The sequence below is a fragment of the Penicillium taxi genome (genome assembly GCF_028828555.1).
Source record: "Penicillium taxi strain IBT 34144 chromosome Unknown utg000001l_segment0_segment0, whole genome shotgun sequence".
In the NCBI taxonomy this organism is placed as follows: Eukaryota; Fungi; Ascomycota; class Eurotiomycetes; order Eurotiales; family Aspergillaceae; genus Penicillium; species Penicillium taxi.
This window is the reverse complement of record NW_026643203.1, coordinates 1,291,334-1,308,999: the sequence shown is the minus strand read 5'-3', so window position 1 is coordinate 1,308,999 and position 17,666 is coordinate 1,291,334. Positions and strand designations below refer to the sequence as shown.

At 45.2% G+C, this 17,666-nt stretch overlaps 3 protein-coding genes across 3 annotated transcripts; 2 read left to right on the top strand and 1 right to left on the bottom strand.

Annotated features, from left to right (window-relative positions):
- Window positions 1-11,508: 11,508 nt before the first annotated feature.
- Window positions 11,509-12,310, top strand: N7495_000482 (uncharacterized protein; the record flags this gene model as incomplete). The annotated part of the gene is made up of 2 exons (XM_057203152.1): window positions 11,509-11,859; window positions 11,894-12,310. 2 exons carry the CDS (start codon window positions 11,509-11,511, stop codon window positions 12,308-12,310), a joined length of 768 nt encoding a protein of 255 aa, XP_057067225.1.
- A 1,029-nt stretch (window positions 12,311-13,339) lies between these two features.
- N7495_000481 (uncharacterized protein) lies at window positions 13,340-14,044 on the top strand (the record flags this gene model as incomplete). The annotated part of the gene is made up of 1 exon (XM_057203151.1): window positions 13,340-14,044. One exon carries the CDS (start codon window positions 13,340-13,342, stop codon window positions 14,042-14,044), a length of 705 nt encoding a protein of 234 aa, XP_057067224.1.
- Window positions 14,045-15,019: 975 nt separating this feature from the next.
- On the bottom strand, window positions 15,020-15,775 carry N7495_000480 (uncharacterized protein; the record flags this gene model as incomplete). Its single annotated transcript, XM_057203150.1, has 1 exon — window positions 15,020-15,775. The coding sequence occupies one exon, from the start codon at window positions 15,773-15,775 to the stop codon at window positions 15,020-15,022; it is 756 nt and encodes a 251-aa protein (XP_057067223.1).
- Window positions 15,776-17,666: the final 1,891 nt, after the last annotated feature.

Genomic DNA, 17,666 nt, shown 5'->3' with positions numbered 1-17,666 from the left:
TTCAGGGTTTCGAATATAAGGCTCTGGTCTTGGGCCCAATCTTTATCGACGAACCTCTTCCCTTCTACACCACTATCTATCATAGTGTATATAGGGATCTAGGTCTCTTTCTAGGTCAGGGTTATAGGTAGGATAAAAGCGTCGGCGCAGAGGTTCTCTTCTTCGATAGAGTCTCCTAGCATAGCTGCGGATAGGCGGAGCACGTGGTTGGGTTTCACCTGGTCGCGATTTAGGCTAGGCTTACTCCATTTGTTGGCTGGAGTATAGAGTAGTCAGACTCAGCAGATTTAGTGTAGGTAGCGGAGTCAGCCTAGGCGGGGTTCTCTATTCGGCTAGAATATAGGTGGGCAGGGGAATAGGGGCGGGTGTCAGGTAGCAGGCAGTCCCGGACTAGATGATCCTTGGATCTGTATCTGAAGCACTCCCCCTAGTCACGCCGGGTGAGCTTGGCCTTAGAGAGATCTATAGGTTCGCTAGGGCCTTAGGCGGGAGTCAGGGTCCTAGGTAGTATATTTGTTGTCGCGGCAGCTGCGTACGAGGTCCTTGCGATTTTCTCCTGGGGTGTACTACCTAAGGGCGTGGGTTGGTGGGCACGGTGTGTCTATTGCTGGTGTTGGCGGAAGTGGTTATCGAGCGACTGAAGATAGGCTATATAGCTATGAAACTGGTGGGACGGAGCTGGGTTATGCAAGAGCATATCCTAGAGCTCGTTCGAGATAGCTTGTGTCAGGAGGGGAGTCAGAGCTTCTTTATGTAGTTCGCCCTCTAGGGCTAAACACTAGAATTTGGATAGGAAGGTGTTAAAGTTGTTATTCTTCTGGCGGAGCTGGTATAAGCGGTTCTGGGCATTCTGGACTCTATTAGGGTCGCCGAAGGCCTTCTCGAGATATTTAAGCATTTACGGGTAGTCTATAAACTAGGGAACTCCGTACGAGATCTTTGGCAGTACTAGTTCGTACGCTTTACCAGTGAGTCTCCCCGCGATATAAGTAAGTCTGATAGTGGCTATCGGGAAACGGTCCTGGTTCGCGTTCATCTTGCCATAGATCTGCTGCGTAAAGCGGCGGAGGTCGCTGCGAGTTCCATTAAACTCTTTCGGGTCAGGGATTCTTTTACTAAGGGAGGCAGACCGGGGACCCAGGGTAGGAGTCGGTGTAAGTTCTCGCGTAGGGATATCTGCTAGGTTCTTAATACCTTGGGCAGGAGTGTTTTCGGTCGGGGGGTTCGTACGGCAGGCAGGGCGGAGTTCAGGATCTGATTTTTTTCGACTTCGAGCCCAACAATCTTGTCGTATAAGCTGTTGATGCGCTCTTCCTGATATCTAATAACGCCCTCCCTGCGGTGCCGAGTCTCCTCGCTTTCAGTCGCGGCTTGGCGGAGGGTTTGGTTATCTTTCTCAATTTCTTGAGAGTAGCCCTCCATAGTCCGGAGGTACAGCACCCAGACGTCGGGGTGTTCTTGGACGTGAGCCAGGAATTCTTTAATAGAATCGGCGTTTAAAGGCGGTTCAGGGCGGGGCATGCTGGCGGGTGGCAGCTCTAGTATAGGGTAGAAGCTACGTAGTGTCACGGGGCGGGCAGGTGAATAGAATTATACTAGAACTGGACAGACAGTATTGCATTGACTGACAGGCTAAGACGAAGACGTAGCTTAAAGAGCTACATTCAGACAAGGTTCTGAGTTTACATGAGGTTGCGGGTCACGTGGCCCGCACTATCTAATCAATCAGTAGTCGTCTGAGCTGGCACCGTGACACTACGGATCAAAAGAATAGATATTTCAGTGAATAATAAAAACATCTAGCTGTGAACAGCAAGAAAGTACTAGATAGGAAAGAGCTAGATTAGTGCCATAAGAGCATAAGTTATGATACCCGATGTAACATCGATGATTAGCGCAAATATTCGGATATAAAGTAAGTCATACGAGCTCTACAAGAAATCCGCTTTGGCTTCTAAACTCCTTATGGCCCTTTATCCGGAGCTTGATATATGATAGATATAACGCTTAAAAGGGGGAAACACGAGTGGATAGCGCTAAGCTGGTCAGGCCCACAGATTTGATGTAATTTTTAAATACCGTTTGGTATAGTTGTGTCTAAACTTTCGCACAAAAATATAAGCCCCACTTATTTTCTGCTACACACGATATTCCCCGATTAGTGGTATGCTATAGGATAACAGATAACAAGCAGTTAAGTTGCTGAAGCTGGTTTCTTATAGCACTGTTATCTCTTACTATATGTTTTGTCACGGTGCCAGCTCAGACGACTACTGATTGATTAGATAGTGCGGGCCACGTGACCCGCAACCTCATGTAAACTCAGAACCTTGTCTGAATGTAGCTCTTCAAGCTACGTCTTCGTCTTAGCCTGTCAGTCAATGCAATACTGTCTGTCCAGTTCTAGTATAATTCTATTCACCTGCCCGCCCCGTGACACTACGTAGCTTCTACCCTATACTAGAGCTGCCACCCGCCAGCATGCCCCGCCCTGAACCGCCTTTGAACGCCGATTCTATTGAAGAATTCCTGGCTCACGTCCAAGAACACCCCGACGTCTGGGTGCTGTACCTCCGGACTATGGAGGGCTACTCTTAAGAAATTGAGAAAGATAACCAAACCCTCTGCCAAGCCGCGACTGAAAGCGAGGAGACTCGGCACCGCAGGGAGGGCGTTATTAGATATCAGGAAGAGCGCATCAACAGCTTATACGACAAGATTGTTGGGCTCGAAGTCGAAAAAAATCAGATCCTGAACTCCGCCCTGCCTGCTGTACGAACCCCCCGACCGAAAACACTCCTGCCCAAGGTATTAAGAACCTAGCAGATATCCCTACGCGAGAACTTGCACCGACTCCTACCCTGGGTCCCCGGTCTGCCTCCCTTAGTAAAAGAATCCCTGACCCGAAAGAGTTTGATGGAACTCGCAGCGACCTCCGCCGCTTTACGCAGCAGATCCATGGCAAGATGAACGCGAACCAGGACCGTTTCCCGATAGCTACTATCAGACTTATTTATATCGCGGGGAGACTCACTAGTAAAGCGTACGAACTAGTACTGCTAAAGATCTTGTACAGAGTTCCCTAGTTTATAGACTACCCGTAAATGCTTGAATATCTCGAGAAGGCCTTCGGCGACCCTGATAGAGTCCAGAATGCCCAGAACCGCTTATACCAGCTCCGCCAGAAGAATAACGACTTTAATACCTTCCTATCCGAATTCCAGCGTTTAGCCCTAGAGGGCGAACTACACGAAGAAGCTCTGACTCCCCTCCTGATATAAGCTATCTCGAACGAGCTCCAGGATATGCTCTTACATAACCTAGCTCCGTCCCGCCAGTTTCATAGCTATATAGCCCATCTTTAGTCGCTCGATAACCGCTTCCGCCAACACCAGCAACAGATATACCGTGCCCACCAACCCACGCCCTTAGGTAGTACACCCCGGGAGAAAATCGCAAGGACCTTGTACGCAGCTGCCGCGACAACGAATATACTACCTAGGACCCTGACTCCCGCCTAAGGCCCTAGCGAACCTATGGATCTCTCTAAGGCTAAGCTCACCCGGCGTGACCAGGGGGAGTGCTTTAGATGCGGATCCAAGGATCATCTAGTCCGGGACTGCCTGCTACCTGACACCCGCCCCTGTTCCCCTGCCCGCCTATATTCTAGCCGAATAGAGAACCCCGCCTAGGCTGACTCCGCTGCCTACGCTGAATCTGCTGAGTCTAACTACTCTATACTCCAGCCAATAAATAGAGTAAGCCTAGCCTAAATCGCGACCAGGTGAAACCTAACCGCGTGCTCCGCCTATCCGCAGCTATGCTGGGAGACTCTATCGAAGAAGAGAACCTCCGCGCCGATGCTTTTATCCTGCCTATAACCCTGACCCAGAAAGAGACCTAGATCCCTATATACGCTATAATAGATAGTGGTGCAGAAGGGAAGAGGTTCGTCGATGAAGATTGGGCCCGAGACCAGAGCCTTATATTCGAAACCCTGAAAGAACCTATCCGCCTAGAGGCCTTCGACGGCCGAGAGCCCGAGAAGGGCTATATCACCTATTTTATACAAATGAACATGAGGGTAGAGAACCACTACGAGAAGAAGGCCCTATTCCTTGTCACGAAAATCGCTTACTACCCTGTTATACTAGGCCTGCCTTAGCTTAAGATCCACGATCCTAGTATTTATTTCGCGAACCATATCCTCGAGCTAAATAGCCTATACTGCCAGAAGTTCTGTAACACCCCTGGTAGGGCCCCGAAGATCCGAGCCCTATATGATGTCCCGAAGAAAACCCGCCCTATAAACCTGCCTGATCGCCCCTCTGTCCTAGAAGGCCTAGATATATAGTCTATAAGCCTAAGGGCCTGCGCCGCGTACGCCCGAAGCGAGAAGGGCTATCATTTATTCTCCGTGTCTATAGAGACACTAGACGAGATACTATAACCGAAACCTGACCCTGCCCTGCCTGACGAATTTAAAGACTTTAGAGATGTGTTCTCCCCTAAGGAAGCCGAACGACTTCCCCCGCACCGACCTTACGACCATGATATTCGACTAATAGAGGGGAAGGCCCTACCATTTAGGCCCCTCTATGCTATGTCCCGCCCTAAGCTAGAAGCTCTGAAGGAATAGATCTCCGAGAACCTAAGGAAAGGGTTTATCCGCCTAAGCTCCTCGCCCACTACCTCGCCTGTCCTATTTATGAAGAAACCTGGAGGGGGTCTCCGATTTTGTGTAGACTACCGAGCCCTTAACACGATCTCGGTCAAGGACCGCTATCCCCTGCCCCTAACTAAAGAAACCCTGAACCAGTTAAAGGGGATGAAATACTTTACTCGCCTAGATATCATCTCCGCCTTTAATAACCTTCGGGTAAAGGAGGGGCAGGAGTACCTAACAGCGTTCTATACGAGATTAGGTCTCTACGAGAGCCTGGTAATACCGTTTAGCCTAATAGGCGCCCCTGCTATATTCTAGAGATTTATCAATGATTCCCTACAAGATTACTTAGACCTGTTCTATACCATATACCTTGACGATATACTGATATATAGTCGTATAAGGGAGGAATATATCGGACACGTCCATAAGGTCCTCGCCCGCCTCCGCGAAGCAGGGCTATTCGTGAAACTAGCTAAATACGAGTTCTGTGTTTCTGAGACCAAATTCCTAGGCCTGATTGTAGGAGGCGAAGGAATCTATATAGACCCTGAGAAGGTCCGGATGATCATGGACTAGAAATCGCCGATGAACGCGACTGATGTCCGAGCATTCCTAGGATTTGCTGGCTTCTACCAACGCTTTATAAGAGACTTCTCGAAACTGACTGCCCATATGAACGAACTCATAAAGAAGGATGTTGCCTTTAAATGGACTCCCGCCTACGAAGAAGCCTTTAAGACCCTAAAGATAGCCTTTATATCCGCCCCGATCCTGGCACCATTTAACTAGACTAAAGATATGATCCTGGAAACCGATGTATCTGATTATATATCTATAGGCGTTATTTCCTAGTATAACGAAAAAGGAATACTACATCCCATTACATTCTTCTCTAAGAAGCACTTAGCAGCTAAGTGTAATTACGAAATCTATAATAAGGAACTTATGGCTATTATACACTATTTCGAAGAATGGCGCCCTGAACTTAAGGGCACGACCTCCCCGATCAAGGTTATCACAGACCACCAAAACCTAGAACACTTCATGAGCACTAAGTTACTAAACCGCCGACAAGCCCGCTGGTCTGAGTTCCTATCCCGTTTCAATTTTACGATTATCTACCGCCTAGGTAAATAGGGCGCGAAGCCTGATACACTAACCAGGAGGTCAGAAGATCTACCTAAGGAAGGGGATGAACAACTAAAGCACCAGAGTTGTATAATCCTGAAGCGCGAAAACCTGGACAGCCAGATCCAAGGAGAACTAGGAATACTGACCCCGCCTGCCTCACCACCGCCTGACTCCCCTCTAACCCTGAAACTAGACGCCCTGATAGGCCTAGAACCTAACCCACCTCTACCTAATATAGAAACAGTAAGAAGTATACACTTCGTAGATAAACTACAGCTAGAACTACCAGTCGCTGTGAAGGAAGCATATAAGTCTGCCCTATAAAGAGACCAGATATTATAGTCAATCCTAAGCGCCCTAGACAAAAAGAAAACCCGGCACCTAGATATCACGCTCGCGTACTACATGAGAGATAGGAACAACCTGCTATACTAAGGACGTATTTATGTCCTAGACAACGACGACCTTAAAGCTAAACTAGCCCGACTCTGCTATAACAACCTAGCAACAGGACACCCAGGTCGCACAAAGATATACAAGCTTATATCTCGCGAGTACTACTGGCCGAACCTCTACCGTTATATCGAGCAATAGACCAAAAACTGTTATACCTGTCGCAGAATTACCCCGTCCCGAGAAGCCCGTCAAGGAGTCTTACGACCACTCCCGATCCCTGCCCGCGCCTGGCTAGATCTGTCAATAGACTTTATCACACACCTGCCCAAGAGCCAAGGATTTGACGCAATCTTGGTAGTAGTCTGCCGCTTGACTAAAATAAAACACTTCCTGGCCTGCCACGGGACCTGTAACGCTGAAGACCTCGCCTACCTGTTCTTGAAACACGTCTAGAAGCTATATGGACTCCCTTGTATAATTGTATCTAATAGAGGCCCCTAGTTTATAAGCCAGTTCTGGAAACACCTGACGACCCGCCTAAAGACTAAGAGCCTGCTATCCACTGCCTTTCACCCAGAAACAGATAGATAGACCAAGCGAGCCAATGCTATCCTAGAACAGTACCTCCGAGCCTATACAAACTACCTATAGGACGACTAGGCTAACTGGCTTCCGCTAGCCGAATTCGCCTCTAACTCTATATAAAGCGAGTCGACTGGCGTCACCCCGTTCTTTGCTAATTACGGCCAACACCTAGTCGTTGGATTCGAGCCTGTCCGCCTAAGTAATCACCCCGCCGCCCGCGATGTAGAGAGGTTCGCGGCTCATATGGAGGAGATCACGAACTTTGTACGAGCCCAGATCCTGGCCGCCTAAGCTCGCCACAAAGAATTCGCCAACCATCACCGCCAGCCTGCCCGAATGTTCACTAAAGGACAGAAAGTCTGGTTAGACGCCCGGAACATCAAGACCCGTCGCCCCCAGAAGAAATTAGACTAGAAGAACTTAGGCCCCTTCGAAATCACCGAAGTTCTAAGCCTGTACGCCTGCCGTTTACAGCTTCCCCCTGGAATGATGATCCACCCAGTATTTAACATCTCCTTATTACGCCCTGCCGACGACAACCCGCTTCCCACGCAGCAACAAGAACCTGCCCCACCTATCGAAGTCGACAGAATCGACGAGTGGGAGGTAGAGGAGATCCTAGACTCCCGCTGGGAGAAACGTGGTCGCCGGGGAACACCACGTCTAAAATACGTGGTTAAGTGGACCGGTTACAATGACCTAACTGAAGAGCCTGCTGCTCACCTAGAAAATTATGGACAGTTAGTGAAGAACTTCCACCTCCGCTACCCGTCTAAGCCAGGTCCTGTCTACGCCTCTACAGAGCTCGGCTCTAAGGAGGGGGATACTGTCACGGTGCCAGCTCAGACAACTACTGATTGATTAGATAGTGCGGGCCATGTGACCCGCAACCTCATGTAAACTCAGAACCTTGTCTGAATGTAGCTCTTCAAGCTACGTCTTCGTCTTAGCCTGTCAGTCAATGCAATACTGTCTGTCCAGTTCTAGTATAATTCTATTCACCTGCCCGCCCCGTGACATGTTTACGCGAATTATCGATAGACCTGTATAACGGGACCCAGGGGCTCAAAAAACCAAACCTACCCTGAATCTGCCCTATAGCGGAATTTTTGACCTAACCCGAAGCTAACCTATAGTAGGTTAGAAAACATGGGCCCTTTGAATAATATGGTATCACTGAACTAGTCTAGCTTAATAAGATAGATCATATGATTGATCTAGGGTCTTGGCAGTCTAATAGGCCCTGTTCAGGGTTTTCCTGACCCTAGCTTTTTCAATTTTTTGTCTACTACATAGAACTATTGTCCACTAAGATTAAATATGTGGAACTTCGAGCAAGATTATATATAATAAAGGCTATTGGTCATACCACCGAGTTCGTGAGAAACTAATGAATTCCCAAGTTCTATAATAATTCAAAAATATAGGTATATAACTTGGCTCAGGAACCTTGAAAGGACATAGGTGTGGTAGTCTTAGCATCTGGGTACCGTTGTTTTGAGGTTTTGCTGTACTGTCTATATGGCTACTCAATTGAAGCGGCCATGATGGCCATGAGAATGACGATAAACATGATTTTCCCGTTCGACAGCTCTTTTAGGGATAGGGGTTTGGTGCTAGGCCCTTTGTGTTAGTGATGATTTTGATATATAGGAGAGTCAAAACTAGAAATTTGAAGAAAAGATAATAACAGGGGTGGGAGCAGTAAAGGAGAACATACTAAAATGCCGGATGAAGACTGAGAGCTAATCCAAGAGGCAGTTGGAATACCAGATGAAGACTGGGTGCCAATTTCAGAGGCATTCCAAGGTTGACAGGTCCCGGAAACAAAAAGAGGATTAGGCATTTGAGATACTGGGTCCTCTTGATACAATTGGCATTCATATCCAGAGGTAGAATATAGCCAGGCACGGCATTTGGTTAACCCAGCACATTTGGTAGCACAAGCGGAGGCGGTCGAAACATTGAATGAGAAGGTCAGCGGTGAATGGCTAAAGATAGATATAACATCGTCTTTAACATATTCCGTGCAGGTTGAAAGGGATGAAGACGAGGCTGCTGCTTTTGCTCGAAGAGCGAGCAAACTTCCTACCGTCCAAAAAATCAACTTCATGGTTTTATGAAATATTTTAAAAAGAATGAAGGGTGATAGTATAAGTAAATAAAACTCTGCGGCATATGTTTTAAATAGAAAAAATGAAATATTTATGGAATATTTAGTAGGACGCAGTATCAAAGGGAAATCTAGATACACTATCTTGGTGCCTATTCAAGTATAGCTTAGTTATATGAGCTACGCCATCTTCGCAGGCTCCTACCCCTATAGTTTACCGCGAAGGGCTCTATAGTGGGTACCTACCCATCCCCCCTCTACTCCGGCGCTAAAATAAAATACAATAGCGCTGAGTATGACTTATACATGGTCTCCATATTCTCACACGATTTTTTCTATGGTGACGCTAAAAAAAACTATGACTAATATTATATTAACTATGAAAAAATGTGATAAGATAGTACTTCTCTTGTTCATCACTCGACATATCATGTTAGTTCTAATTTGAGGCATTTTCCCTTAAACATTTCCTCGGATTTTACTCAATTTTTTTCTCTTCTAGTGCTCTTCAAGATGATTCGCCCCCAGGTGGTGTATCTTATGACACTCTCTTCGATTTTTACCTTAGTCAACTCACAACTTACTACACCCTGTTCATGGAACGCCTGGGTTGATCTTTTTCCGGCTTGTGTCAGACCCTGCTACGGTAAAGCCTATTACGACAATATAGTCAATAGTGACCAATGCGGTAGCGCCACTACTGCAATGGCAAGCATAAAACAGTCAGAGATCAAGTGTTTCTGCGAGATTGCTATACCGTTCTTGGAGAACCCCGAAAAATCAGGGACACAAGGTATTCTGGATACCAATTGTATGGCAACAAACTGTAATGGAACAAATCGAGCATACGTCAGGAACGACTCACAAATTATATCGGCCGAAGGGTCCTTTGCAATGTTATGTGAATACGGCAATGGTATGCTCTCTTTATCATGATGTCTTCGTCGCTGAATAATACTAATCAGGGGCAATTTAGGAGAAAGGAAATGCTCTATCGCTTCAAACTTGGCGCCCCCTGTGATGACTCTTATTTTCCTGGTTGGGTTTTTGATATCAAGAATATTTTGATGATTTTTGTTGGTATGATCAGAGATGAGATTACTATACTATACTTAGCTGAGTATATCATACTAGGGTTTCTAAGATGCAGTGCATCCCACTGGATAGTTATGTATGCTTCCTTTGCCAAGTCTCCCGGTCCATTTTATTTGAATGTTTTTCTTGATATGGCTGGTGCCGGGAAATGATCAACTGATTATCCCAAAAGACCTTGAGAACGCTTTCGGCCTCCCGTAGACGGGCCTGCATCCGCCGGAGACGCTATATAAGGTGCTCACGATGAGATTGATAGTTCTGTGTCAGAGTTCCTCGTCATTAAATTAAGGAACGAGTCTTCCAAGACTCTCCCGGCTGGGTTGGCATCGCGCTCGCCACCTACTTTCTATAATAGGATGATCAAGACGAGCAATTTCTTCCTGTAAAGCGGCAATAAATGCTTTTAGGTGATGGACTAGATGCTGTTAAAGCCATTTTAGGTCTCTATAGAGCCCGTTATCACTTAATCCCTTCTTCTGCCGTCGGAAAGACCGTAGTTCATGATATGCGGTGTACTATATTATAGCATCCCCTATATGTTCGGTCACCAGAGATCTATACAGGGAGCATAAACAGCAGGCCTTTACCTGCGTCGGTGATAACTCGTGATGAGTTTACCACCTGGACAGATAAAATGTTAGTTCCAGCAATGAGGGAAGTCTATGATGCATCTTTCTACCAGCACATGCCTTTAAGTGCAGCCCATATCCAACTCAATGCTACTGCTGCATCAAAAGAGAACCGGGTAGGAGGTCATTCTGATAGATCTTCTCCCCAGGATTTCCACTACCACCTTTCGAAAGAGGGACTAGGTCAACTCTGGAAGGTTATTGGACAGAGAATCCAGCAAGCTGGGAACTCCCATTTCTCTAGATGTCAAATCCCTCTAACAGCAAAAAATCTAAAACTTAAGACCCAGAAACCGGCCTCGAGCAGGTATTACCTAGGGCAAGCCACTCCGAAAAACTTTTTAAGCAACAACCACGCCAACTTAGTGTATATTCCTTGCCAGTGAGTGGAGTGACTTCTTTCGCAATGTCGTAGAAGTCATTGTTGAGATAATTTAGGTCAATCATCCGATTCCATTCTTTAAAAAACTCTATGTGTGATTCAGACCCAGGCCCAGATAGATTCCGGCGCTTTGACCTCGGCAAATGGTCTTGACTTTAATGCCTCCACGTGCCAAAAATTATGCTTTATCTAGGTATACAGTAGTTACGGATGACTCCTTAAATTCCCTAGCTAGTATCGCGCATGAAATAATCTACCTAGGTATTAGTACGTATTTGTGACCCGGGTACATATTGACGTATTTACTTTACAACCTCTTGAGAATATTTCGTCCGATATTGCGACTAGCATATAGGTACGTATAAATATCTAATCATATCCATCAAGTGTACTATAGCGTGGACGGGTACCTATATATACGGAGGCATACCCCGGTATCATCTACCTTCTCTAAGCTCGTCCTATCGCACTTTGATCCATTTCGTACCCGTGGATATTTCTTGAGACGATGAAATCGATTTTTTGGGCTTTGAGTACTTTACTTGCTCTTGAAGCAAAGGCGGCAACTTTACCTTCATTCCCCTCGGCCTGTGCCAATGACATCCAACATGATGTTATATATATTTTCAGTCATGCACCATTGACCTTTTCATTTGACGTTTTTACTGCCTCAGATTGTGCTACGAAATGTGCTGGGTTATCGGCATGCTGTACCTGGCTCTATTCGACATCAGGCTATGAATGTCAACTGTACGGAGAGGACCCGATATCTGAGATATCGAATCCGCTTTTTGTTTCAGGAGCTTGTTCACCTCCGACGGCCTCTCTCATTGGGATCCCCTCTTCGTCCAGCATTCCAGTATGTTTATCCTTGCTACAAAGTTACCTTCCAGATCCTCAACGCTACAGGAGATATTACTCGGAAGGAGAGGAAAAAGAAGGGGGAGATGGCATTCACGGCTAGGATGAGACAGATTGTCCCTGGTCTCTTCCTGGGGAATGTTGGAGCATCACACAAACGGGAAATGCTTCAAGAGAACCATATTAACGCAATTGTCTCTCTCACTGATGCTCGATGGTGTGGTAGAAGACCATTACAAGAGAGGCGGGCGTTCCAGAACATCGTCGCAAATGGGTTCAGTGTGTGGATTCGTCGACCCAAGACCTCCCTCGCCCATATGAGTGATATTTGCGACTTCATCGACCAAACGGCATCCCCGGCTCTTTCTTCGCTCCTCTATTTTTTATTCAGCTACTCTAAATGGCTATATGAATCATATAGAAAATATAGTAGTAGACTGTTCGGGTAGTTGTTACGCACTGGGAATCCGTAAACCTAAACTGTGATTACAACGTACCTCACTGATGAGCTAGACTCGCAACCGTGAGTCTGAAGAGTAATCGATCGAAGGTTCCTGAGATAGCAGTGTCGAATAGGTCAATGTAGGAATGCAATCCCCTACTCGATGATGTTTGGACTCTGGTTTCTTAAGGTAAAGTATCTTACGTATAGTTGATGGTAATCAATAATAAATTAGTTTAATCTGGTGTTGCAAGTAACTGATAAACTGTAATTGATATCAAGCTATGTAAACTTGTAACTGGTAATAAACACAAAGAAGTAAATACAGGAAATGACTGTTCTTAAATGCCCTTCGTCATCATGTCCTGGGTTCGAAATTAGGCAAATATTGAGATTGGGTTGCCCGACCAGCAGGGAATTACGTTATGTCAAAGGCCCGATTCCATTTATAGTTTAGTGCAGTTTAGTAGATTGGGCATTCCCGCCCATTTTGGCATAGTTGAATTAGAGGATATCAATTAAGGGGATTGTTATGTTGACGGCCCCCCCTTGTTATATTAAACCCCTTATGCTAGAGGACATGGAGCAGACTGAATGATGCGTTAGCGATTGCTTAAAATTGCTCAAGAGACCATATTAATAGTCCGATTAAGAACATCACGTAGGCATGACTCCCTCTCTCTCTCAACCGTCGGCTTATTCCGCATTCCGCATTCCGCCATTGTAAATATAGCCGCGTCTTGCGGCGTTCTCACATTTTTTCCAGCGCAGCAGTTGCCAGAGAGAAGAGTCTGTCCAATTTCTATCACCTGAAGGGTCTTCGTATGCTTGATCTATCTGATTTTTCTGGGTGCGACTTGATTGGTGATAGTCTTTCCAAGTGCGGCGAAAAGCAACTGCGCCCCAAGAGTTGAAACTGGCCTAATTTTTAATCTGAGGGGTACTGACTCAGTAAAAAAAATCCCACTTCCTTCATTATAAGCAAAAATTGTCCGAAGTTACTTCTTGTCGTCTGATAAAGATATTTTTTATCAATATGTCTGGCTTGCCCGAGGTAGATACTGCCCTCAATCAACTGCAATTTGAGCAAGGCTCTCTTCTTGACAAGATAGACGAGCTTCGGGCAATTGGAGTCGGTGGACTTGTTGGATTGCCGCAGCTCATAGTCTGCGGTAATCAATCCAGCGGTAAAAGCTCTGTTCTTCAGGCCATTTCTCGCGTGCGTTTCCCAGTGAAGAGCAATGTCTGCACTCGATTCCCAACAGAAGTCATCCTCCGTCGCCACCCAGAGTCCCGATTCAAAGTGTCCATCGAGCCTGGGTCATCTCGGACAAGTGAAGAAGCTCGTCAGGCGATTCAAACATTTGCACCAGCCGGGGTCACTAATAGTGATCAGTTGGAGTCCCTGATTGAGAAGGCCAAAGAATGTATGGGAATAACCGACGAAGGATTTAGCGATGACATTTTGAAAGTGGAAATACTGGGACCTGATCAGCCCGAATTAACACTCGTCGATCTTCTAGGTCTCTACATATCTCATAGCACATCTCAGGATGAGAAAGGAATTGAGATTGTTCATGACATCACCAAACGTTATATGAGTAATCAACGCAGTATCATTCTGGCTGTAGTTTCGGCGAAGAATGACTATCATATCCAGAGAGTGTTGGCCAGCTTCAATGGAAACGAGAGCAAAAGATATTTTTACAGGTCCACCTGCTCTTCTAGGTCCGAAGAATGAATTCATCAGTTGGCCTTCTGAGGAAACTGGGGAATGAAAGCCATAGTCGAGAGTGATGGCGCTTTGGCGGCTTAGAGGCGCTATACTGGTATACTGTAAAGCAGTCGCCGTGATAATGTGACAGAATGAGTCTACCTAGCGAAGCTTGTATGGAAGCACTCATCGGCGCCGTACCAGGTGGCATGCCTCCTATTAATAGCCCAGCTAAAGCTCCTGGCTCCTATGTTGCTGGTCTTCTGAGAGACGTCGCAGTCTCCGCTTTTTAGACTATATCTCTGCCACATTTACCTGGTCATCAGTCGTAAATGTTCTTAGCTACGCGGTATACAAGGGTGGTACAAGATCTCGGGAGAGGACGTATTCTGGATGGTCGGCGTCGGCAAATCTTGGGAGATAGTATACTCCACGACCGTTTCTGGAATCGACTCATTATTATTAGGAGAGGACGTGTTGTTAATCGTTGGTGCTGGAACCAAAATCTCGATATTGGGAGCAGAATGTTGTAAAGTCATCGGTAAAGAGCCTGGTCCTTCTTTCAACTATTCTAGATCAGGATTATTAGCTCTTGTTCTAGACTTTTAATGGAGAAGCAGACTCACATTATTCCCTAATATTACCACAAATCGTTCTGAGCCAGGCCCTTTTTGTATAAACTGTTGACATGACACATTTTCCCACGACTTCTCTTTAAAATGAATTGCTGACGGATGCTGTCTAGATATATGCTGTCTTATTTGGCGGTCGGTTTTATACTAAAATCTGTCAACTTCAACAGGCTCTAACTCTACCATTATTTTAGCTAGCATATTCTGAGAGCATGGTTGGATAGCTAGAGCTTTAATTGATAAATATGATGAATGGTTTTCAAAGTGGTAAACCCAAAAGGTGATCCAAGTCGAAGTCGGATTTTGCCTACTGGTCTTTACGAAACTAATTGATCCGAGGTCTAATACATGAGAACGATCCAACTAGCAACTAACTCTGCACAAGTTGGTCTTGCACCAGTGCAATATCTTGATAGACCCTATCAATTGAGGTGTATTTACCATTCCAGCAACCAGTAATGACGGATCTGAAAGCTAAAGTCTCCACAGATGGGAATTTCTGCTGCGAGAAATACTTCTCAACAGCTGTCACTAGCTTTCCCATCTCTAGAGTGCTTTCTAGCTCATGGTATGGGACGCAACCTGATTCAAGCTCGAACAGCATTGATCCAAAAGCGAATATATCCGAGCAAACACCAATTTCAACGACAGGATTAAAGCTACACCACTCATAGCAGACCAATGGCTCATCGCCATCGATACCAGAGCCAGCGAAGTCAATAAATTTGATGTGTTTGGAATGATCCACGATGATGTTGTGACAACCAACGTCTGCATGGATGATCCCTTTGCTATGGATATAGCTGAGACCTTCTGCAGCTTCCAGAGCCCACTGACGCTTCATGATCCAAGTAATGGCAGACTTGTCGAAATTCTGGAGCATTTTGCGAAGACAGGTTCCACGTTCCAGTATGAGACCCTCATCAGTTACCTCGCAAGACGCGATGCGTTCATGGTGCCCAAGTCGTTCATAACAGCGAATCTCAATCTCATAAGCTTGGCGTTCGAATATTCCTGATTTATTATGGCTCTTGATGACCTTATTGTTGTCAATGGCATATATCATTGAGACCGTACCGGCCGCAATCAAGGACTTGGCTTGGCTCAAGCTGGAAGATGATTCCATTTATGTGGCAAATTTCCGTTCTTTCGGAGGGGAATATTCCAGGTGGGAGAATAGTTGCTAACGGAACATCTCCCACCAAATGAGACTTAAGGGAAGGTGTTATATAGAACGAGAATGGTGGACCAGGAAATTAATGAAAAGCCAATGATGTGTGTATGTGTATGTGGGTGTTTACTACCGGCGGAATTCCCACCTGAATATGTGGAATGCTGACGAATACACGGAAAAACATAACATGATTCCGAGTCGCTCCGCCAACCGGATCGCCCCGCCACCTCGCCAAGACTTCAAATAGTAAAATCAGACGAGTATGCAGTGCCCCACCTGTTTTAAGTTATACACCCTTTGGGGTGGAAGACTTATAGAGAAAATGATTGGTTAAGCACAATAATTCATCTGATATATGGGCTAGGTCATTGTTCGAATTCATCACTTCTTTTTCAACATTCTACATCATCACTAGATTCAATGGAAATATCCATCTCATCTCATCGGCCTCGTCCGAGACCATCTGACCCTCCGAATGCTAGAACTATACAGCTCGGCAGACATCCTATATCTATAGATCTGCCATTCTCCAGTCTTCATGACTAGAAAAAAAGTATCAAGATTTACCACTTGCTCGTTTTCAACGGGACTCCAGGGAAACTACTGAACTTCATTTTCTGCTATGGGAAACTTTCCAAATAGGCTTAGCGCTATATTCATATCCCGGAAGTGGTATTCCATAACTCTTTTCATCTCTTCCAATTTTTTTTAGATTATGTAGCTTTTCCCCACTTTATTACTACTTATTCTCACATTTCAGCCCACGGTACAAAGATATTCTAGACCTAGGTGGGGCAACTCGTGGATAATAGGTTCCTGACTCGAAAAATCTAGATTTACACCCACTTTACTCTAGGACTGCAAGGAAAAATCTTTATGAGCTAAAATGATGTATCATTTTCATATCAAAGCTTCGGTGTTTAGGCCGCCTCTTCAGCCCCGTAGAGATACTATGTATAATCACACTATCAATTCTGATTGAATATTCGAGAAAATGCCTATAATTCTTTAGTCTCAATATAAAGACATGAGCGGTTTTTTTACTCTTTCCATTTTCGGTAGTAACTAAGGTTTGGACCAATTCCTATTTCGATTGAGGACACCGCTACGACAAATCCCGAAACCTGTCGGAATCCTTGCGGTTCTAGTTCTTTTTAGGATATTGCAAGGGCAGAAGTCGATTATGAGAGATTCACATCGGAGAATGCATTGCGGCACGAGCTTATATAGATATGCTGATCTAGACTCTCAACTAATCAGAAGGTAGAAATTATGAGAACTATTGAATCTAAATCTGAACACTGTCACATAGAATTCGGTCCGCATCTAAGCAAGATAGTTCATCTTTGCTATAGCCAGAACAGTGTTATGGATAAAATACTAGTCAGCAATCGTCCACTCAACCATGGTGATCATTTATATATATTTAGAGTAGTTCATAAGCAAATAGAATAATTGAAGTATCAATTGTGATACGTACTATTCGGCGTCAGATCATTTATTCTAGATTCCAAAAGAATAGCCATATATTTACTCAATTAGGATGGCTGTATCAGCCACTGTAAAAAGTCCCGAAAAACAGAACCGAGCATCATTTTGAAGTACTCTTATCATGCAATAAGCTCTGTTGTTATGTTAAGTCAATTCTTATTAAAACATCATGCTTTTTGCCACCTGAAGTCGCTTTCTGAACATGAGGTAACATTAAGGCAAGAGCATTTTAGGGTATAGAATGTGGAGATTCTCGTAAATCACTATATCACGCGGAATCACGCTGATTCACGTAGGTTTAGACTTCTTCACGAATCAAGAGAGATCATAGGGTCATGAACTAGGTGTACTA